At 50.0% G+C, this 22,786-nt stretch overlaps 1 protein-coding gene across 6 annotated transcripts in view; it reads right to left on the reverse strand.

The window, feature by feature from the left end:
* Positions 1 to 496: 496 nt before the first annotated feature.
* Positions 497 to 22,786, reverse strand: part of LOC135918178 (homeobox protein aristaless-like) — a 170,849-nt gene continuing 148,559 nt past the window's right edge. For all 6 annotated transcript variants that reach the window (XM_070532194.1, XM_065451848.2, XM_065451844.1 and 3 more), the window contains exon 4: positions 497 to 6,184. In XM_070532194.1, coding sequence (XP_070388295.1) covers positions 5,324 to 6,184 — 861 coding nt within the window. In that variant the 3' untranslated portion in view covers positions 497 to 5,323. The remainder of the gene's footprint in view (positions 6,185 to 22,786) is intronic.

Genomic DNA, 22,786 nt, shown 5'->3' on the forward strand with positions numbered 1-22,786 from the left:
TCAGCGAGACCTCTTGGATCTAGCAGCTCTTCTGTCGTAGGTAGCCTATGTAAGCGTCCACCATACGATTGTCTGCGCTTAAGATCAAGCTTCACCTGGCACCTGTTCTGCAATAGCATTCTTCACATCTGCCACCAACATTCAAAGTGGCGCTCGCTGGCACCTCGGAGGCTTGGCTTGGTGCACGTGCTCAAATTAACAGCAACAAAAAGGGTGAAGACGCCAACCATCGCACACTTACCGCTTCCTTACAAATAAGATCACTTTCGTTCTATTATGCCTTATTCGGCCTCGGTGAGTGGTAGTGTATAGGGCAAAAATTGTCCTTCTGGAGCATCATTCCATATTTCTAGAGTTGCATTTGTGCCCGTTAATACGAGAGTTGCCCTTGGTGAAGCGCTCAACCAGTGTGTTGCAAAGTATCGATGGTGAGTTAGTCAAGAAGCGACTCCACGGTGAAAACAAGCGGAGGAGATAAAGAAGACAGCGGAGACAATTCTTATGAAATATAGACGCTTCTCATATTTTATTATCCCAACAAACCAAAAAGCGCGAAATGTACAGAAATACGTAAAATTCAGCGTTGAAAAGACTCTTCGATGAACGCAATTCTCTGGCATAAAAACGAAACAGAGAAAAACGAAGTGAACTTGCATCTACATACATCTAGCGGCTCCGCATGCATTGGTTCTGATAGCCACGGAGCTTCGTTAACACCAAGCCACGTCGCTTCACATGGAAATACACAGTTAATAAATTGGTTTCGCACCCTGCATAGTCTTTAAATGATACAAAATTGACGGCAACTGTTCAGGTGGCGAAAGGCAGCTGGCGTCATTTCCTGTTATTGATGTCATTCCTACCTGATGAATTGAATTAAATAAAGTTTGAGAGAAAAACATTACAAGCGAAAGGATCTATTCCTGTGACATGATCGTAAGGACACCACAAATATTGCAGCGAAAAACAGATCTTGCTACCTGATTCACAACATGCAGCTTTCTCCTTTCATAACTGTATAATATACCGCACAATGAAAAAAAAAAAACCGGTCTCCCAAATGCGAGTGAATGTTCCTGAATAGGACAGAACAGCGTGCTGAGCTCTAAACAGCATGCTGTTGTTAACAGCCCTGAGGTATACGTGCAGCTAAGAGCCTGTTTCAACATTTCATAGAAACGGGAGGCCCAGCACGATGTTTTTGCTTGTTTGTTTGTTTGTTTGTTTGTTTGTTTGCTTGCTTGTTTGTTTGTTTGTTTGGCGCCTTTGTGTCTGTCAGCGCCAAGATAACGGAGCCATAGACTTATTTTTTTTTTTATTGCACTCATGTGGTACGTCGGCTGCTCAGTCGATCTTCTTCGGTAAAACTTAGTCAGGTTTGTTCCGAAGGAAAGACCTCATAAATAAACGTTGCGCCAATTACGAATCAACGATAACCCTGGATTATTTACTGCCTGGTAATAATCAGGGGCCGAATCCACAAAGCCTTTCGTTCGTAAGTGTTGTTTGCCACTGGCCGACCGCTTTGTCTAATAATATGCCCGTCATCGTGTTGGAATGGCACCAGCTCTTACGAACAGTTTCCACCTAAGAACATTTTTTTTAACACAAACCTAGGTTAACCGGGAGACCTGCCCTGTTCTGTTGAATGCAAGTGGACACCGCTTACACCTTTTTTGAACTATATATGGGCCCATATCAAGTGTCACCTTTGTGGCGGCGACTAAGGAATGATATATTTATGGGGGCACCAAACATATAAGCACACCCACAAAACTTCATAACCTAAGATGACAGGCGTTTGTCGTGCTTGTAAATTGATCTTTTTTTATCCTAGACTTTAGGAATTTTACATGCGTCCACGTTCGGCCTATAATCAAGCAAATATGGTATGCAGGCAACGGTGGATCGCGAAATTCATCAAGTCGAACGCGGAAGGGCTAAGCAGAAGCACCGGGAAAATTTTTCGCGCGGTCACTTGCAATCATGCGTACTATCGCGTGCAGTATAAACTACAACGCGAAAGCTCGTGACAAAGCGCTCGAGCGCGCGTTGTAGCTAATATCGAGCGCGATAGTACGCGTTGGAAATTTGCTGCCCACCGAGGCCGAAGATAGAATACGATTACTACAGACACACTATACAAATGTTCTTGAGTTATCGTTTAGTGTTCCCATTGTTGTTCCCATTCCAGAGTCTAGTTTTACCCGTGCTTCCTTTAATCTTTGTTCCTGTTAGCAAAGTCACACGAGCTAAAACAAAGACCGACTGCTCGTTAACGATCGAGCCTTCTGAGGAAACAGAAGAGACACTTGTCCTTTCTTCCGCGCATGAAAGACAAAGTACGGCGCATTACGTGCAGCCGGATTAGAACTTCCGCGCAAGCCTTTCAGTTCGCGTGCATATTTTACGTGCTTAAATTACGTTCCTTAACCTAAACACTCCATTCTACACTTGTATACTAAAGGAAGTGCATGGTTTGCACATACGACTCTCCACTCCGACATTTCATTTGCCCTCGGACATATAAAGCACCGGACGCTAAAAGCCACTACCATAGACACGTGCGCGAAGGTAGTTTTTTGCCGAGTTTCGACGTTGCCCGAATACGGCGCAGCATACGTGCTATTTGGCACGACGAGGTATTGAGCAGTGCTGCTCGGTTTCGGACACACTCAAGGCCGTTTCACTTTCAAAAACAAGTTTGCTGTTGAGTTCAAAACTTCGACATTATTCTGCGCCATAATTCTTGCCCTTTAATCACTTCTTCAAAAAACGCCAGCCATTTTTATCCATTCAAAGAACGGGCGAGAGGTCCTGTGAGATGTTTCAAACGGTCGGTGTCTATCATGAGGTTTAACGCAGGATAGCGCGAACTCCTTCCCGTTAATGTTTTTTTAACGCTGTATTGCTTCGCCCTTCTGGCTTTAACTCCAATGTAACTCTGACTGTCTGTCAGAGTTAGCTACGCTATTTGTAAGACGACCCACCAAATTTTCGATTGATATCGAAATCCGTGTCAATTATACAAAATTTAAATGGTAATTTCTGGCCGATACAAGTGTAGGTGTATTTTGCTTTTCGCGGTTCCAGCATCACTTCTGCTTAACTGAGCACAATCTTGCGCCAACCTCACCATAGGGCTACTTGAATGAGTGGACAGAGGTGTAACCATTGGGCGAAAGCTTGAGGACCACTATATTCTTTTAAAAAAAAGAAGCATATATACAGGGTGACCATTTTTGAGTTTTACGAAATTTTTAAATATTGCCTGTTACAAATAATACAATTCTTGTCCTTGAGCTGAATTATTCGAAGAGACGGACATGACTAGCATGAGAAACCGACACATATATTCCAGCAATTAACTTCTTATTTAATTACATTACGGCCCATATTGCAATTAACGAATTGTAACTGGTGAACTTGCAAGACGTACCCACTTTAAATTAATTTCCACGATGACACCAGCTTCAAGATATTATTTCCCAAAGTGTGGGACGAAATACATGGACGTTCCTGTTACTTTTGTGCTTGAATGCAAAAAAGAGGGCTTTCTTTAAACAGTGGAACAACAGCGCATTTTTACGGCGACTTTGATTATGTATATTTTGGAGCTATAGTGTCATTCTGGAAATTCATTCTAAGCGGGTACGCCTTGCAAACTTACCTGCTACAGTTCGTGAATTGCAACATGTGGCGCAAAATAATTATGAAGATAATTAGTGAGTTTTGTTAATTCGTTGATTATGTGTTTCGTTTTATGGTGCAAGTAATGCCCGCATCTTTGAATAATCCAGCTCAAGGACTAGAATTATGTAATTTGCAACAGGTGATCTTTAAGATTTCCACAAAACTTAAAAATTATCACCCTATATACATATCAGTTCTGTCGAAAGAACTCGAATATACAAATTCTAGGCATTTATGTTTCATTGTCGTTGTTATGTTCGTTGATCTCGTCACATTTTGGATCCCAGGTTTCGAGATATACAGGACCAATGATGTATTGGCCATGTTAGTTCTCTAGATACAGCTCGTAGTTTTCTTTAACACCGCCCAAAGTGCTGTAGTTAAATCCTGGCTCTGTACCCTGAATCCGTTACTAGCGTTTCCACATACTCTATAAGGCACATCCACATATACTCTGAATGTACTCAAAGATATTCATTGGTCAGCCGCGTTATGGTGTTATGTTGGCGACGCCAATACATGCGCGCTAACGCATGCTTGCTGTAGTCGGCCTAGCCTGTCAAAATATTGCTTCTGGAAGTCATGCCTAGATGATACTGAAAGTTTATGCGTGCCCCTGTCGAGTTTCGACAGGCATACGTAGGTGAAGCGAGGATTTCAACCACAGCACAGCGTCTCCGCAGCATAATGTAAGGCACACGTCAGATTATTTTATTTCTTTACTGTTGTCTTTCAGAAAACGGGAAAAGTAATAGTAAAATAGTTTAGGCAAACAAGGAATCTTATGTGCGCGTGTCTGTTGATACAAATGTATGCATTCGTTTCTTTAAAAGAACTGTGTAGCAAAGCGAATATGCAAGTAGAAATATAAATAGCGCCATTTACACAATACACGATTCAAAGGCAATGAGAGGCAAGATGAAATACTGTACATCACGGATCACAAGCAATGACACATTATCGGCTGAAAGTAGGCGACCACTGCACACAAGTCCATGACAAACTCACAAAAAAAGTAGAAAAAAAAAGGAAATGGTCCCATTGCATCCTTCTTTTTGGTATCGTATAAGGAGAGTAAGTTTTTGTCTTTTTGTCGGCACACAAGATACGTCCTGCAAGCATCGGAAGGCACGTAGTCACTGCACATAAGACAAAGGCGACATCGGAATCCATGATTCAGACAACTGTTATCACACACTTCAACGTCAAGAGACGTGCGGCATAAATTAAAGCGAATTAATTCAGGTCATCTTGGCTCGTTGATCCAGTCACATTTTGCGTCCCAAGACAGCTTATGTCGAGTCTCCACGGGACGTTTCAAGGTGGTTGTCTCTTCCGTAGTGCATATTACGCGAAGGTGCCGCCCTCCGCTTCGTGCACCTTGAGAGGTCTTTTAGCGTTGGACGTCTGAAAGCTCACGCAGGTTCCATCTTTAAAGACGCGCTAAGCACTCGTCCGCAAAAACTCGCGGTGGACGGCTGTAACGACAAGGCACATGAAAGGTCGCCGTCACGGAAGACGACAGGACGGAAGTCCTCAGTGTTGAGCACTCAGTCCAAGTACAGTCAACGGTGGGCAGGATGGGGCACGCAGGTAGGTCTCCAGCGTTCTCTTCAGTGTCGCTCGCTGGTTAGCTCGCGATCTCGCCGTTTGTCTTGCGCATGATCTCGAGCTGAATCTCGTGCTCGCGAGCCTTCATGCGAAGCGCGGCGATGCTCGAACTTCGACGATCGGGGCCTCCGCCGGTGGTCGGAGGCGACGCGGACGGCGACAGAGTGGACGCCGTCACACCGGGGGACACGCTGGACGAAGACCTGGCCGGACTGCTGCTGCCCAGGATAGGCCGCTGCGCCGCTGCCGCCGCAGTCAGCGGAGGAGGTGGCGGCACCAGCGCAGCCGTCGAAGCCGCGGCGCTGGACGGAGGAGGCGGCGGCGGCGGCGGAATGGCCACGGCCGGGGGCACTCTTTGGTGGAGCAGAGACGACGGAGGGGACGGCGGCAGCACGGGAGCCGTGGTGGGCGGCCCGACGTCGGGCGGCGCGATGTCGACCCGCTGCCGGTTGTGCACGGACAGCGTGGCCAGCCAGTTCTGGAAGGGCGCCGGCGTCTGGTACAGCGCCGGCAGCGAAGGCGGCAGGAAGTGCGCGAACGGGCTGATCGGGAAGAACGCGTGGCCGGGCGTCAGCAGCGGCATCGCGGCCGCTGCAGCCGCCGCCGAGTTGATGTAGGGCGAGAGCCGGGCGGCGTTCAACAGAGCCGACTCCTGGGCACCGGCTGACGGGGGCTTGCGGCCGTACAGAGAGCCGAAGGCGGCCGCGGCCGCTGCGGCGGCGGCAACGGACGGCGACGGGTGGCCGCCGGCCGCCATGGTGGGCGTCGACGAGCTGAGCGACTGCGCCGTCGAGTACGGGTTGTAGCCCTGCGACTGCAGCGCGTTGCCCGCGGCCTTCTCCTGCTTCCGCCACTTGGCCCGTCGGTTCTGGAACCAGACCTGCGAAAGAGAGAAGAGAAAGGCTTAGTCAGGAACCGTCTTGAACTTAGGCGCTGTGCGTTACATATGAACGCAACTCGCACGACTATATGATTACGCACTGAATAGTTTTTTTTTTATTCAGGAAAGGTACACGGCACCCCAAGTGAAAAGGTGCAGGTGGTGCCAGTTATGGTGTACCGGGCCGTCCCCATCTCTGCAAGGTTCAAGGGTTCACTGCACCGTGGCGTTATCTTGCATTGCACCTCGTTCAAACGAGCATGGGGGGGGGGGGGGGGGGGGCTGCAGAATTGAAGGCCTAGCTGCAGTGCACCGTTGATAGGTGCAGAATGTGCAGAGAAACTTGACTGAATCGAATAAACCTGTAGTGGTGCGCCTTGGGTCAGCAAAGCGTAGATTTCTGTTGGTCGATTCTTTTCTTATAAGCGGCCGGTCACGTTCGACTGAGTCCAGTGATAACGTAGGCGCAGCGCCTCTCGGACCACTGACGGAACGGCAAAATGAAAATTGGAACACGATCGTTAGATCACCTCTGTCCAGTTCAGTTACCAACGGATGTCCAAAGACCACGCGGGGCCGCTATACATACGTAAAGGGGAAGAATGGGCGGTGACACGTGAAAAGAGCGGTTTTCGAGAACGCGTTATGAAAGATGCATTCGGGCTCTGCCAGAACCGCCCAGAAGTTTATCTGGGCGCCACACGTGCAGCGCAGTTATACAGCCGGAACGCTCAAGCACCAATTTACTGGTCTCGCGGTTTTCGCGAAGACCGGACGAGAAGAGAGGGCGAGGGGCGATAAATCACCAAAGCGGCTTGCGCGCTCTTGAACGAGAACGCATATGCGGCGCGCTTTGCTTCGATGGATCCCATACAACACGTCGACGCGGCGGTGCGCTCTGTAGCAGCACGCAACCTGCATCGCAGCCAATCGCGCGCGCATAGATATATATATACGAATCCATCTGCCCGCGTGCCTCTTCTCCGAGCACCCGCGGTGCGTTGTTCTTCACCGCGGGCCAGGCGACGACCGTGCGCACTGCACGCGGTGCCATTTCGTCCGACCGGGCGGCGGTGCGTAGCGTCGGCGCCGCCGCGCGACCCCGCGGATCACCATTAAGCGCGCCGGTCCCGCCCACGAATTCAGGTGGGCGTCAACCGCCCGCTTCGCAGATGGCCCCCGCGCACACGCAATCAACCCTTTGGGTCGCGCCACTTGATTGTGTTCGCTTTGCGGGACCGCTGGCAACAGCCCGCCGCCACGCGCTACACCCATGCTGGAACTAAAACCACTAAAACCGAACCCAAGGCAACGGCGCAGCAGCCGAGAGCGACTTCCAAAAGGCGCCCCCCTCCAGCCTCTCCCTCTCTGCGGTGCGCTGTCTCTCTCGCTTCCGTCGCGGGGTTCGTTGTGATGAAGAGCGCGTTTTGCGCCCTAAACGCCGCGCGTACTATGCGCCGCGCGCATACTCGATTCACGAGGGCTCAGAGCTATAGTTACAAAGGCGGCGGCGACGCGACTACGGCCCATGCATACATATAGTGTATACAATGCACGCGCACGCCTGATCCCCCTCCTACTACGCCATCTGACGTCTCCATCGCGCACCGCAGCAGCAGGTGTTCGGATGCGCGTAAACCAGAAAAAAAGAAGAGAGAGAGAGAGAGAGGCTGCGAAGCCGTCGTCTTTACATTATTTCCCATTCAATGCACCCTTTGTTTGTTTGCCTCTCGTCCCCGCCCTATTCTGCAGCCACGGGTTGTATATCTGTCACGGAGCGAACAGGTCTCCCTGTGGTGTAAGACCGCGCCCGAGTCGGTGCACTTATTAATGCGTTCGGGCTTGTTTCTCACACGACGGCGACGCGGCTTCAATAATAACAGTCATTTCTTTCAATGCCAACGACTTCGTCGGGCTCGAAATGCGGGGCAGCCCCCGAACTGGTTATGTCGCGACTGGCACCTGCTCGCAGTGCTCGCCAGCCTCGATATGCTTTATAGGCTCAGGTACATACAGCCGTGTACACTGACACTCGAACTCGTTGCTCAGCGGCGGCAGCGCATCGTCGACCAACCCGCGCCGTTCCGACCGCGTCGCCCTTTTCTTCCACGCTCTTTGTCTCGCTCTCTAGACAGCGTTCGTCTAGGTATATAGACGCAACAAACCTCCTCGACACAGTTGTCGTTACTGGGTACGACTCATGCGTTCCTATAGGTAGTGGTTCTAAGGCCTTGTATAACGTCACTAGATACGGGAGTAACGATGGCTGACATTGTGTGTGCTTTATCCGAACTGGGGTCTACATGCGCGCAACGCTCAGAGCCTCCTTTCCGTTCACTTAATAATAAACGAGGCGTGTTATATATTGATCATCGTTCAGGTGGATCTAAAGCAGAAGGTAAAAATTTCGTGCGACGATGGCTGCATCGAAGCTAACTTCCACGAGTGCGGCACTCGTGGAAGGAAAAAAATGACACTCATGCACTCGAATGTATATACACATCGAAGCTGGTTCTATAGCAGAAATACAGCCGAACTCATTCACGTCTAGCCTAAGTATGGGTTGTTAGGAGACATCTACAAAACGCTAATCAAATCATGCATACAATGTGAACTAAATACATTTGAGGTATAGGTACGCTGTTTCGCCGCGCCAGGGGTTTCAACGTGTCCCACAATGATATTGCACCGCTTACAGAAGGAACGTAAACGTTGGACAGTGTTATACAAAAAGCGTTGGGCAGATTTATGGTAAAATTTAAATTTAAACTAAATAAGTTGTAACTGCAGCAGCAAAGCGCTTAAAGGCCGACACTAGATCAGTTTATGCACTTATTACTTGTGGAGAAATTAAACACAAAACTTCTCTTTCCTTGCTTTTTCTTTTATCAGCGCAGTACGTCACTGTGACGTCACGTATCAGATATTTTTTTTTGTTCCGCACTTGGCCCGCTTCGGCGCAGGAAGAGCTCCTGCGTATAGTCCTTTGTTGCCCAATAACAGACTCGTATAGACTCTATCAAAATTCATGACGCCATGGCAAGCTGGCGTTATTATTTCTTTATTTCTCTTTCTGGCATACAAAGCCTCTTCTCAAAACACGCAAGAATGGAAAGCATGATTTTCTAGCACGACTCAGCATTTCTCCTTAGTGCCCCTGTGAAATTTTTGAGCTGCAAACCCGAAGCACGAGCCTCTCATAGTCCGGCCTCGCTTATGTCGAAAGTGAGGTAATTGATTGGTATAGAGATGCAAAATAAACGGAGCTTCTCCGAGTGAGTCCTCACGTCAAAGCTGGGTTACATTGTTGCTCCTGGTGGAACGCCTTTAACTTGAGCACTGTCTAAACTGCACCTGCACGTGCTTTCATACCAATACCAGAGGACACGGACAGTGCTTCCCCTCAGTGCGCGCGCGCAAGGTGTACACCTTCATACTAAACATCGATCTTGCCACATTCCATAACAGGCCGTGGATGATGTACGAGGTCGGTTAAAACGTACAGCAAAGGAAGCGAAAACAAATAAAGAAGCATATGCTGTTTTCGCGTGGCGCCCAATACTATAGGCTCTCGTAATGGCCGACACGTCTCCTCCGAAGTGAGACACCAACTATCGCTTCTCCGTCTCCTGCGCGCTCCAAACTGGGCCTCTTGCAGCAGCGCGCTCCTCACGGCTGTTTTAGCCCGCGCGGCAGCTGTCTTTATTTTCGAAAAAGGCGTCACGTATCATTACCCCGGGCAAAGCGACCGCTCAGGAATCCGCCGAACGTCGGACGCTGCATCGATCAATCAAACCGTTTTTTTCTCCTTGTTCTTCTTTTCAACCTCCTCATTAATTATTATTTCGTTTTCTTTCCGCCTTCGCGTCTACGAAACGGATCACCAGAAACCCCTCACCCGTTGTCCCTCTCTCTCTCTCTCACCTTCCAAGCCGTGTAATTTACGCGGCACAGCCCCCCCCCCCCTCCCCCATCCGCCTCACACCACATGATGCATACACTGGAAGAGAACGAAGAACGACCTTCGAATCGGCATCTCCAAGTATCTTTCACTCCTTTTCGCATTAACCGCTCGCTCCGAACAGTTGTGGGCGCTTCATCTTCTATTGCTTCTGCCACAAAATGAGGAATGCATATGCGAACGATACAAGTGCAAGCACCTGTCTGTCCTTATATGACAGACACAGAGAAGTCGGTGGAGTACCACGGGCCCTAAACAAAACGAAACAAATGATACTGAAACAAAGAAGGAGAATAAAAAAAGAACGGGTATATATGTACGTGGGAAGGACAGGATCGCCATGCCCCCCCAACCCCCTCCACCCCTTCAAATCGGAGTATCTCGTTACACGTACGTGCCTGGTAGAGTAACAAATTACAGAGCGCTTCTTTCTGTTGCCAGCCGCGAAATCACAAGGTGGCGTGCATTCCACGTCGCGCGGGACGTCCCATGCGCCGCCAGATAGGAGGAAGCGTTGCTCGCACGACGTTTCGCGTAGAACCATCGCCGAGACGCGACAGCGTCAACGACTCGATTGAGTCCGAGCTGATCTTGCGCGACCGCCGAATTTGGCTGTTTCGTACGTGCAACTCGCCGTTGATTTCGCGACTCTTTCGGTCCCGCAAGAACACAAAAGGAAGCGTAAAGCTGTATACAAAAACAAGAAATGAACGCAGCGCGTGGACGGAGGAAACTCAGCCCGAACAAGAAAAGGAAAGAGGGGGAGGGGGGCTACGAAAGACCACGCAGCACGGTAGCGCAGGCGCGTAATTTTCGCGCGGACACTCGTCCCGTCAGCCGCGATGCGGCGTCCGTACCTTCTATATCTGCATGGACGAAGCGCAGCGGCAGCTCGCAGTGGGAAGAGGAAGAAGCCGTACATGTGTCCCCCCGTGATTGCTCCGCAAGAGGGAGCAAGCTGACATCTGGAGACGAACGCGCGTCTCTCGCAAGGGCGGGTGGGTTAAGCCCCGAAAGGTTAGCTGTCGAATTCGGCGCCCGCCGTAACCACAGGCTCCCGACAAAGCCATCGGCGTCGTTACGCTCGCGCGCAGAGGGTGCCAAGTAGCCGGTCTCTCTCGGGGCGTCTCGCAGAACCGCTCGCCAAATGACGAGGGCACGGCTTCGCGTGTAGAGTATAGCTGTGGCAGCGCGACGCATATAATTAAGTCGGCTTCACGACGTAGCGGCCGTGTTCTCCGCTCCGTCTCGCGGCTGGCAGGGCCTTGCGAGCGCGCATGGCGCTTGACGCGAGGAAGACGTGTGAGAAAGACGACCCATCTGCCGGAGTCGTATATGGAGTGGCGCTTCGCGGGACACCTGCTTCGAGCTGGCTCGAGAGAGTGGCAAGCCAAAACACGGCGTGTTATACCAGGGCGATGCGCGTACATACCGCGGCAGTGTCGCGGTCCCGTGCGATTCAATGTGGCCGAACCAGAGGCTCTGTTTGTCATTGTTGCGACGTGCGGTTTCCTGGGACTACGTCTAACTATACATACGCGTACTACATTTTAACACACCGGCGAGTCATTCCTCAACGTCGAAATCCCCCTTATCCCGTCTTACGAGAGCGTAAGCGTCCACTCCAGCGTAAACAACGAGTGTACGGCCGAGTATGAGAACCGGAACAGTCCGCAAAATGCACCAACGCCGAACCGTGAAACGCGAAACGCAGATAACGCGTGAAGTTCCAAGTGCGCAGCTGCTGCCCACACGTGTATTAGAGCGACCCAGAGTGAAAAGGGTCAAAAAGTGGAAAGGCGGACATCGCGACCTCTCTCACTCGCCTTTCTCGCCGCGCGTATACACAGAGATGCGCCGATGGGCGAGCGAACGGCGGCACGCAGCGCCTCTTTGAACCCGGTGCGACCTTCGCGCGCGCTCAACCTCTATACGCGCGGTGATGGGCAGCTGGGGCAAAACGGCGTACGGCCCCACCTCCTACTTAGGAGCCGCTAAGCGCTCACGTCCGTCCAAAGGTGTGTATACATATCGCCGTGTCGAAACATGACGCTGACGCCGCTGTATAACCGTGCTCTTTTAGCATCACACGCTTGCATACACCGCGCTTATGCCTTCGCGCGTGTAGGCACCAAGCATGCAGTGCGCGCGTCGGCCCGGTTCTTCATGTAATACGGAAGGGCGGAGGCAGCTAGCGAGGCGACCACGATCGAAGCTCCCGCGTGTGCGCCGAGCCTGAGAAGAAACGGACGCTGCTGCAAGCTTGCTTCGATGCAAGGGGGGGGGGAGAGAGAGAGGCGCCGGCGGTGCACACGAACAAAGCAGGCGCACGGATCGGAGCGGTGAATGCGAAATGGCCTGCAGCGCCTCTGACGAGATAATCACAGCCCCTGAGAGTACGTCGGCTCGAACACACCATCGAGCGGCCGCCACGTTCTTCATTTCGTCCCCCTTTATTTTGCTATTATTATTATTATTTATGTTCGCTTCTACGCGAAAGGGCTTCTGCTCGTTGGCAAGCAGCAGCTATAGACAGCACCCTTCCCTTGTTTTCCTCATCGCGTCAAGACGACGTTGGGTGTCCGTGCGCGGCGCGTATAATAACACACGACTCCTAATGGAACTGACACCCATAGTGCCTTTCTTTTGCTCCAGTAAATAGAAGCCTGCGCATACACGGCAAGGCATGCCGAACAAAATATTCGAGCAGCAATATTAAACGCGAGGAAAAGAAAAGAGGGGGGGGGGGGGAGGTAAACCAATGTGCGTGCACGAAAATAAAACGAAAAGAAACAGAACGCTGTACGGTCACGCCTTCGAGGTAATTTTTTGTTCCTGCTACTTCCTCTTTCCCGTCGGATTGGCCGCACACATCTCTGACTGCCAAATTCTTTTCGGTTGTCAGTGCAGTGTACTCGATTCCCAAAGAGCCGGCTGCGGCGCCACGCCAGAAGCTCGGCGAAACGCAAACAGCCTTGTCCTGCTTAATGGGGCCGATTTAGCTATAGGTACGATGCCTGGAACAATGCGATAAAATGTCCTACAGGCTAGTGGCTTTTTTTTTCCGACTAGCGATGGTTGTTCCCATAGTATAAGGAAGCACTAACTTACGATAACGTATAGTTATAGCCTACGGGAATGTGGTAGCGAATTGAGGAGGGGGGGGGGGGACAAATTTTTGTCCGAACAGCAATAAGACCAAGCGGAATGCGTTAGCAAGGCGTTTAACCATACTCGAGTAATTTGCTTCTACACGCGCGCCGGGGTTGGTTATATCATTATTATTACCCCCCGTGCCGTACGTTTAACATCAGACGGCACACAGTCACGGTGATTAGCCGTATACACGTCCGCCCCGACAGCCGAACGAAACGCGCGCACCCCGTAGTTTGGCCACGAGAAACGATTAAATCGCTGCAAGTGCAACGAACGACGACTGCCGAGGATTTACAATGCAGATTATCGAGCCGTACGTGTATACTTTAATTGTGCGGACCATCGGCAGCTGCACGGCGGTCCTTCGTGACTGTGTCGGCGAGTCTATGCGGGATGCCGTTAATGCTCAGCTCTATAGAGAGGCGCACTGCATGCACGTCCTCCTCCGTTCGCATTCTTCGCGCGGTGCCAATTGGAATGGCGTCGGCAGCGTTGCAGAAACAGTAATCATCATTACGGCCGGCGATTAAGGAGCCCCGCATTCAATCACGCGAGACCGAGGACACCTCGCAATTACGATCGTAATTGGCGTAATAAAATGACACCCAGAAGCGAAAATTGCCGGCTCGGGGCTGCCCGGACGGCGTCGCCCGGCCATGGGAAAGCTGTCGCACGAAGCGCGCAATAGACGGGCGGTTCTCCCGCAGTATGTTTGCACGAATGAGCAAGCTGAGGCGAGGCTTTAATACAGGGCAGTTGATTGCTCAATAATGAAGGCAGGAATATTGGTCGTTGAATAGAATTTGGCACTCAAAGGCAACTTTACCCGGAATGCCAGCGTAATTTTCGAATTTGTAGTTAATAACCAGATATTTTCACAGCAAAGATTATGAAGAGGACGTTTTCTTTTATGGAAATCAGTCAAACAAACCACAACAAACCGTGCTTTCTAAACTTCCGGAGTATCTCCTTCAAAATTGAATGCAGGTCTCGCGGCCTCGCTCATTTATGATGTGCTCTCGGCCTCTTTTATGCGGCCTCCTATTTCATAGTTTCATTTATTTTACGTCACGATAACTTCAGGCATGTCGCGCAATATGTATATTTGTGCGTGATATACATAGCAGCCTCAATGACGTACTGCACGACAAATCGGGACGCGATTGAGGCTTTAACGATAAGCGAAAATAGGAAGCGCGGAAAGTGCGCTCTCTCAAACATAATTTCAGAGAGAGAGAGAGAGAGAAATAGAATAGTTCGTCGTGCTCACGACACCTCCAGGGGCGGGTGTGTCGAACATAGCCGACCGCACCCATTTGTGTCGCAGTGGCGCGGCTACGTAGCACAACTACCGTGAAATCGCGCACATAATGCGAAGTTATTTAACGGATTTTGGAACGCGCGTTTGGCATATCGAGTTATATACGACTAACAAAGCATTCAGGAGTCTAAGTGTTTCTTTAGCTTATGTCATCAAAAAGCCAAGTGTGTTTGGTTATACAGCAAGTACAGGTATACTTTTTTGTTGTTGCTGTTGTTGTGGCCCAAGAATTGCACCTCTTACTTGAGTAGGCCGGGTTGATATACTATACGCGAGCTTTTACGCTATGCCCACCTCCTCGTACCTGTCGTCACATATTACTTCGAAGCCACAGCAGCCACGCCACGCATGCGCGGATGGGGGCCAGCGAGGAGGTAGCGCGGAGGACAGATGTTGGACGTTGTCTGCGGCCCATTGCGACGCTGCTACTAGAGAGCTCGCAAAGTGCCCCGGTCGCAAATCACTCGAGTTAATTATGGGGCCATTAAGAGATGGGCCTCGTAGGAGGCAAGTGCGCGCCATTTTGCGGACGAGGCACCGACTACTGCGCACGCGCGAGGAGGCCGTGCCTCCGCCAATTCTCTGGTGCACGTTCCTAGTCCGGGTGACATACGTTGTTCTACGCTGCGCAAAGATCTCCGTTAATTCGGCAACATATAGCTTAGGTGTGGAGCCTCATGCACGTAGAGTGTGGTCAACTCTTAAAGGAAACGCCGAGACGGTATATTGAAGCAAGCAAAGCAACAACTCTTAGTTATAATTCGCGGATAGAGGGGGCCGCGCGTCTATAGACCAGAACACGCTAGTCTCGCACCCAGACTAACCGAACGCATACTCTCGCACCCGGGTTGCCCGGTCGACCGGCGCCTAATTGTACTGGGCTGCCAAAGTGTGTTCGCCGGCGACCAGTAGACATGGCAAGCGCCAGCTCTAGGGCTCCAAAGTGCGGAAATGTGCCCGTTAACACGGATCCAAAGTAGAAGTCATCTGGGCATCATTGCGTCGTGTTTGGATGCCAAAACAACCAGCGGAAAAGGAGCAGGTTGCTTAGCGCTGTTTGCGAAGAGCACAACACACGTAGGGAATCGTGCCGGTGTGGTGTTTTCAGCCTGCGCCGCTTTCCATCCGCAACGAAGAATGCCAAGCTGCGCCACCGGTGGATAGCTGCAGTGAATAGGAAGAACTACCAACCCAGTGAAAATGCACGAGTGAGTATTCGATCTGTGTATATTTTGGTGCCACGTTCAACTTTGCGCCCTACAAACGTAATACGTGTAACACGCAGGTTTGCTCCGAGCACTTTCTGGGCAACAAGCCTACAGAGCAGAATCCCGCGCCGGTGCTTCGCCTTGGCTATAACAAAAAGGCAAGCCTTTTCGTGTTTTCATTCAGGCAGAGCTCCCGATGGTTAAGCGGAACAGTTGAGTTTGCTGTTAGCGATACTTGCAGCTGGTGCACGGAATGACCATTAAGCGTGAACGACAAGTTGTAGGCCTTGCTGGTGAGCGTTATTGCTAATGAAAGTAAACCGAAGTCTGCTCGTCACGTAGCATGCGTCCACAAAAACGTAAACGACAACTACTCGTCGCCAAAGGTGTTCTTGCAGCGCACCTACCTTTACGAGCTGGTGTTGCAGGTGTCATTCGTAACGAATTCATTTGAGCCTCCTGAGCTCTAAACTGCGTGCGGGCTGTTATGCGGGGCAAAGCGCAAAATATTTCCGTTCATATGGCGAGGAAAATAAGGTGCTTAATTATTCTTGTATATGGTAACAAAATTTTGGTCGTTCTCGCTAGTTTTTTTTTTTAGTGTTTACTTTTCTAAGGGAACGCCAACAATCCGATGGCCTCGCACAAGCGAAACAGGTCTGGTACCAGGTAGCTGCAGTTGGGGGGGCTAATTTCTTGGAATGCAGGTGCGGTTGTTGTCTTGTACCAAAGGGGTCCTGATGATGCAGATTTAAGTAGGGATGGTAATTTTACGTGCCCTGTCATGGTTTGTGCAACTGTACAACACCTGCATCTGTCATGCTCGCCCTGTTATACGGGCTTTGACTGCACATGTAGTTGAACATTATAACTACTGTAGTACCTCATTTTCCAATGAGTGCAGGTTTAGCATCATATGCTGCTTGTTCGAGTGCTGTAGGCTTTTATTCTGAATGTTGTACTCTTAAGTGGTTGCACGATACAATTGGCGTGGTGTATTTTCGATTTCATTTTGAGAGGACTTTATATCTTCGCAACAGTGATGGCATGGGAAAGAACTACAGCCCTTCTTACTATAACATCTATTTTGTTTCCAATGTGCAGGTGGTGAAGGGCAGGCGTCTGCTAACCAGGCAGTCAAACGACCTCGCCAGTTGGTTGCCAAACGCGGCCAACCCAGTAGAGACCATGACAAACAAGACCAAACTGAAAGTGCAGATGACAGTGTTCTGCGTGCTTTAATAATATATGGCACCAACACAGTGCTGTAAATTCCTTCACAGCTTACGTGCCAAAAAGTTCACACGTGTTCTAGCATATAGCGCGCGGTTTGTACAAACGTAATAGCGTACCTACCCCATGTATACGCTTCTGCAGTCTGCACAGCACTCAGTGTGGCCATTGCGGACTTGCATGAGGTCTTGAAGTTTGATTGAATCCAGACAGCGAAAATGACAGGTTAGAAAAAACGCGAAACACGCCTTCCGCCCAGCTAAAAAGCCCAAGTTTCGCTTTCGCGCCGGGTCGCATCTCCCGGCGTGGCAGCCCAGGCCTGCTACTTCGCGGCGCTTGGGATAGATGGCGCGACCGGCGCTCATCAATATGGCGGCGCCCTTTGAATTCACGGTGTTCTGGTGTATAGCCCGCATGCCTTCGTCATATATCAGCTGCAATCGAAGACTAATTTTGCACTGGGTCTTCCTTTTAACAGTGGTGCTAAGAGTATAGTTTTACCGTTACACAAAAGGTGCACTGCCAATCGATCCGCGCTTATTACATTACAGAGGCAAGGTTTCCTTTCTAAATCTTTTTCTCCGCCTCCTGAACTTTATCTTGCCTTCGTGTACAGTGTTTTTCACTTGCAAATTTTCACGCGCAGATTACGTATTTGTTCGAATGTACTACGTACCGCAAAGCAGCACAAATGCAACGGAAAGCATTTATATTGCCTATATAGGCATACCGAACAAGTGTTCAAGAAAGGTGTTTAGCTTTGAATAGCAAGAGATGCGCTTATACTATTTTGCTTTGTCACATATCTTGATATCATTATCGTTCTTTTCCTGCTCTCTATTTTTTTGTCTTTTTTTGCCATACGGCTACGGCGACGACAAAGGCGATGATCATGATGATGATGTTAATCTGGACAATGCACACGCTAACTGCAGTGCGGGGCACACCAAGAAATGTATAGTAATAGGAAACCAGGAAATATAGATGAATACGCAAAAAAAAGGAGGTCTATAGACCTCCTTTTTTTCCCTGAATTACACTTCCTGTCACTGTTTTTTTTTACCTTTTGGGCATTTTTTCGTGATTGGAAATTAAGGTAGCGTCAACCTTGTAGTTCGCCTTTTCTAACTTACTCATTCGCAGCCCTTATCTAATCTTAAGAATCAAGGTACCCTTCATTTGTCGTTCTAAACGCGCCTTCTATAGTGACCGATCAGGCGGTGTAACACACAGATATCTGTAGCAGTGTGTTTTTACACGTTACTTCTTACTCCGCGCTAAGGTTGTATGAAAATGTGCCAATAAGTGTCAAGTAGTATGTCTTCTGAAGAGCCCGATGTGATTAAATATTGGCGTTGATAGATGCACAGCTGCTTTGCTCTCGTTCTTTCTCTCTTGCATATGCCATACCTCCGCCTTCACACGCTAGTTGTGTTAGTTCCTTTCTCTATTTTCCTTTTTTTTTCTTCTTCGTATAGGGCAAGCTTAGTTCCATTATGTTCCAATTTATTCCAGTACAATATGCTCGCTTTTTCTTTGTATCCCACGTCATACCTGCGTTGTCCCATATGGTAATCGTACGTTGCGGAAAAGCAGCAGACAGAACATTCTAGCATATTCTAATACGTCAAATTCTGGTCATATACCGCACGGAAGGAAAGAAAGGTGCCTTGTTCAAATGCTGTATACAGTCGTGCGGCAAGAAAAGCGTTGAATGCGCTGTAGCGATAGTAGGAAGCCGCAGATTATTTAATGACTGTTCACTATCACAACACCTGGGCAGCACAGCAAGTGCCTAAGTATAATATTGCAGTTCAAACTCATGGCTATACCTACGATTGTTCCTACATTCATTTTCTATTTGGCTGAAAATAGCAAGCAGTCCAACACAAACTTCATAGGGAACCCAGTAAGGGAGGGTATTATAAAAGCTCCATAGGGTATAGCGACAAAAAAATAAGAAGGAAAACAAAAATGAGTTTTTTTTTTTTTTTTACGTGAGCATTTCTCTTACACGAAGGCGGATTAGCAGCTCGCAGGAAAATTAGGGGTATACGAACGCCGGCCCTCAGTCGAGCCCCAAAATTTCTGTCCGCGGTGCAAAAGAGGGAGGGACCCACCAAATTGCCGCAGCTATAGATACACGCGCTCTAGCGCCAAAATTTATGGCCGTTCAAGATTTATTGGCCTCCACTACGCCCGCGCGTACGGCGCACTTTTTTTTTTATTATTGTTATTATGCATGCCCACGACTCCGGCCTCCCCTCGCTCGCTTGCCCGCTTATAGCGGGTCTTTATTTTTATGCAAAATGCTTTCCGAATGCGTGCAGCGAGCTAGTTCTATATCTCGTGTCCGCGTTGTGCATCTAATTATAGGTGAGGAAATCAGATTTATTTACGGCAAAGCCGATTCTGACCGTTGCGAGGAAACGCCCGCTGCCGATCTGTCTCGTCAGCTGCTAATCAGCAGCGAAAGCAGCGGGTTAGCGGCCGCGCCTCTCCAGCTTGTTTCGATCTCTCGCGCTGCTCGTTCCGTTGTATACGAAGGTTGCGGTGGAAGTAGCCCACGCACCATAGATTGACGTTCGGCGCTGCCGTAAGGAGCTTTGTAAGTGTCGTTGCAGCGTGCTTTCTCGTTCATTTATTCGTTTCTCACATGAATGCTTCAAGAAACTAACTAAAAGGGATTCACGATGTCACAAATTTCGCTATAGACCCGTCTTCCGCTGAGATTGATTGATTGATTGATTGATTGATTGATTGATTGATGGATTGATTGATTGATTGATTGATTGATTGATTGATTGATTGATTGATTGATTGATTGATTGATTGATTGATTGATTGATTGATTGATTGATTGATTGATTGATTGATTGATTGATTGATTGATTGATTGAAAACGCGTTTTACAGCCATTTTTTACGAATGTACTTTGCTTCCGGTGCAAGATAACGCGGAGAGAAGTGGCAATAACACGTGTTTTCAATCGATCAAACCCTGCGGAACGCTCACCTATAACGATGGACGACTTTTGAGTGATGCCTCGGCGTGCGTTCAAGCTTCCGTCGCCGAATTACCGCCGCCGTTTCCAGCGCCGGTACGCCTAACGCGGACAACAATCATTGGGGAAATTGACTGCAGCTTGGCGATGCTTGCGCAGGCGCCGCCAATAATCGGCTACAGCTGTTTCCCGTAGAGTGCGCGCACTCTGCTTTCGCCTATGGCGGCATACATAAGCATTATGTGGGCGGTGGAGTGCACGGTAATTCGCGTTCACACTCGCACCCTGACTGTAGCTGCGTGCGGACGCGGGTCGGGCAGCGCACGCACCGCCGAGGTGAGCTGTACTACGACTCGCGTCGCCTCTCTTGCCGCGCTGGCGCGAACAGGTGCCAGCCAGCAGCGCCTCGCTCGGCGAGAAACAGCGCGGACGCCCATTTGCGCGCTTATCTGCATTTCCGCCCCACTCGCTCGCTATTTATTACCGGCCCTGCGAGCGGAATACGTTAACCGCACGGCGAGACAGAGACCGCGTTTCGTTCCGTAGCTCTCGCTAATTGCGTGCAGCGCGCTGAAAACCGCTACTCAGGCCAAACCGATTGCAGGATAAGGCACATTCAACAGCCGCGTGTCATGCCGTTTCCCCCCACAGCCCTTCGCCCCCCTCCCCCCTCCCTTTATCACCGTCCAATATCACCGTCCAATATATCACCGTATATCACCGTATATCACCGTATATCACCGAATATCACCGTATATCACCGTCCAATAACTATACATGTCCCTCGTTTCAGACGCTCTCAGAAACAGTGTTATAGAAACTTCGCGACTGACTCTACTGAACTGCTTTGCCTTTCCTTTTCCTTTCTGTTTTGCTAGCCGTCTGAGCTTCGAAAACATTTTGCCGCTTCTCGGCGCACGCCGTATACTTCTGCCAGATTTCGGCTTCCGCAAACGCTGCGCTCAACTATACCGCAGCGCAGCCGAGCGTACAACTTCGTGCACATTATAGCAGCAGCGCCTACGTGTGCGACGTCCTCCGCCGACCCTCTCGCAGCTCTGGATGCGCATCTGTCGCGGCCTCTCTCCGTTGCTCGCCACTCGTCTACCCTCAATTTCCCCGGCCCTTCCATTGATTCTGTTATCGCGACCAGACTAAGGGAAAAGCCGCCGCTTCTTTCTCTCTGTATTTTCTTCTTTTTTTTTCATGAAGAAGCCAACTGTGGGCTCTCTCTCTCTCTCTCTCTCTCTCTCTCCGTCGCGTCGCGGAGATTTAAACATCTCGGCTCAGTAATTTGATAATTGCCGGTGGTTAGTCGGTTCTTTGGCCTTCGTCGCCGCGGCCGCCGTGTTGCCGGTCCTTCGCAGTCAGCTGGCGTGTTGCGTTTCCTGCTCCTCGCAGCGTCCTTCGCCGACCGCCCTCGAGCAGCCGTGTACAGGGGACGACGAACGAACGAACGAACGACTTCGCACTGTCGCGGCACAGTGCCTTTGCCCTCAGAATTCGTCCTTGTCCTCAACCCACGCACAGCTTGCTTGTGCGGTTGCTTGCTTGCTTGCTTGAGCGCGCCTACTTACATGTGGCTACGCGGTCTCTTTTGGCTGCCCGTCGTCTTTCGCTCGTTCTTCTTCCAACGTGCACCTTCCGTTGGCATTCTTATCTCGTTTCGACAGGGGCGTTCCCGAAGTATGGCGGCGCGCGAGCCGAGGAAGGTAGAGACAAGAGTTCTTAAGTGGCTCGGGCTAATTTGGTGCGGCCATTGATGTTCGTGATAGACCTACGATTAGACAAGCTAATTGTTATAATTACCGCCTAATCGGAGGAGCGCTTCCCTCCGTCTGCGAAGAGTGCTGCGCTGAGCGACGAACGCTCGTAGAGGCGCGCAAAAAAAAAAGAAAGAAAAGGTGCCTTGCGCGGGCAAGGATTTATAACGAAACGGCGAGAATTAAGCCAGATAGTAGCGTTATTATTTCCGCCTATCTTTCTCTCCTTTTTCTTCTTTTACTTCGACGCTAGAAGCAGGTAATATCATTATGCTATTAAGTGTCCTCGTTATTTTCGCCGCAATTTATCCTCCCTTGCGCTCGCAAGGACACTGTATAAAGTTTGATTTCTTTATTTCGCTTTCCCCACCCCCAACCCCCCTTTTTTTTTCTTTCCCGGTGTAGCGACCGCGACGCCTTTCTGTCGCGCGATAATATTTACGACCTTGTATTAAGACAACATGCATGTGACGGTCACCAGCACCACGTCGCGACAGTCTCCTTCCAACATCTTTTTTTCGTTTTTTCTTCTTATACTCTGCGTTTTCTTTCTTTCTTTCTTTCTTTCTTTCTTTCTTTTTTTTCTTTTAGAAGCTACTACGCATTTATCAGACTGCCGGTTCATGGGCGTTCCTTAGCCGCTCCGCCGAGTCCGGCCTCCTGTCTCATTTTTAATGAAGACGCCGAAGTTCGCTCGTATGATCTAATTAGGGGACGTATATATAGTCTCCGCATACACGTACCACGGGGTCCTTGCGCAACGCGCCCCGTGCATAGCTCGAGAAGGCAGCTACACAGCAGGCAAGCGAGCGATCGAGCCCGAGACGTCGTACACACGCGCCCGCCGGAAGCACATGCATCGGCCGCACCGCGTAAGCGAGCACGTCTATTATCCGCACAACGCCGCCATACATCATACGACGGCGGCCAGCGGGCATGCGTCAGCGTTGCCGCCC

Source organism: Dermacentor albipictus, chromosome 1 (genome assembly GCF_038994185.2).
Source record: "Dermacentor albipictus isolate Rhodes 1998 colony chromosome 1, USDA_Dalb.pri_finalv2, whole genome shotgun sequence".
NCBI classification, from domain to species: domain Eukaryota; kingdom Metazoa; phylum Arthropoda; class Arachnida; order Ixodida; family Ixodidae; genus Dermacentor; species Dermacentor albipictus.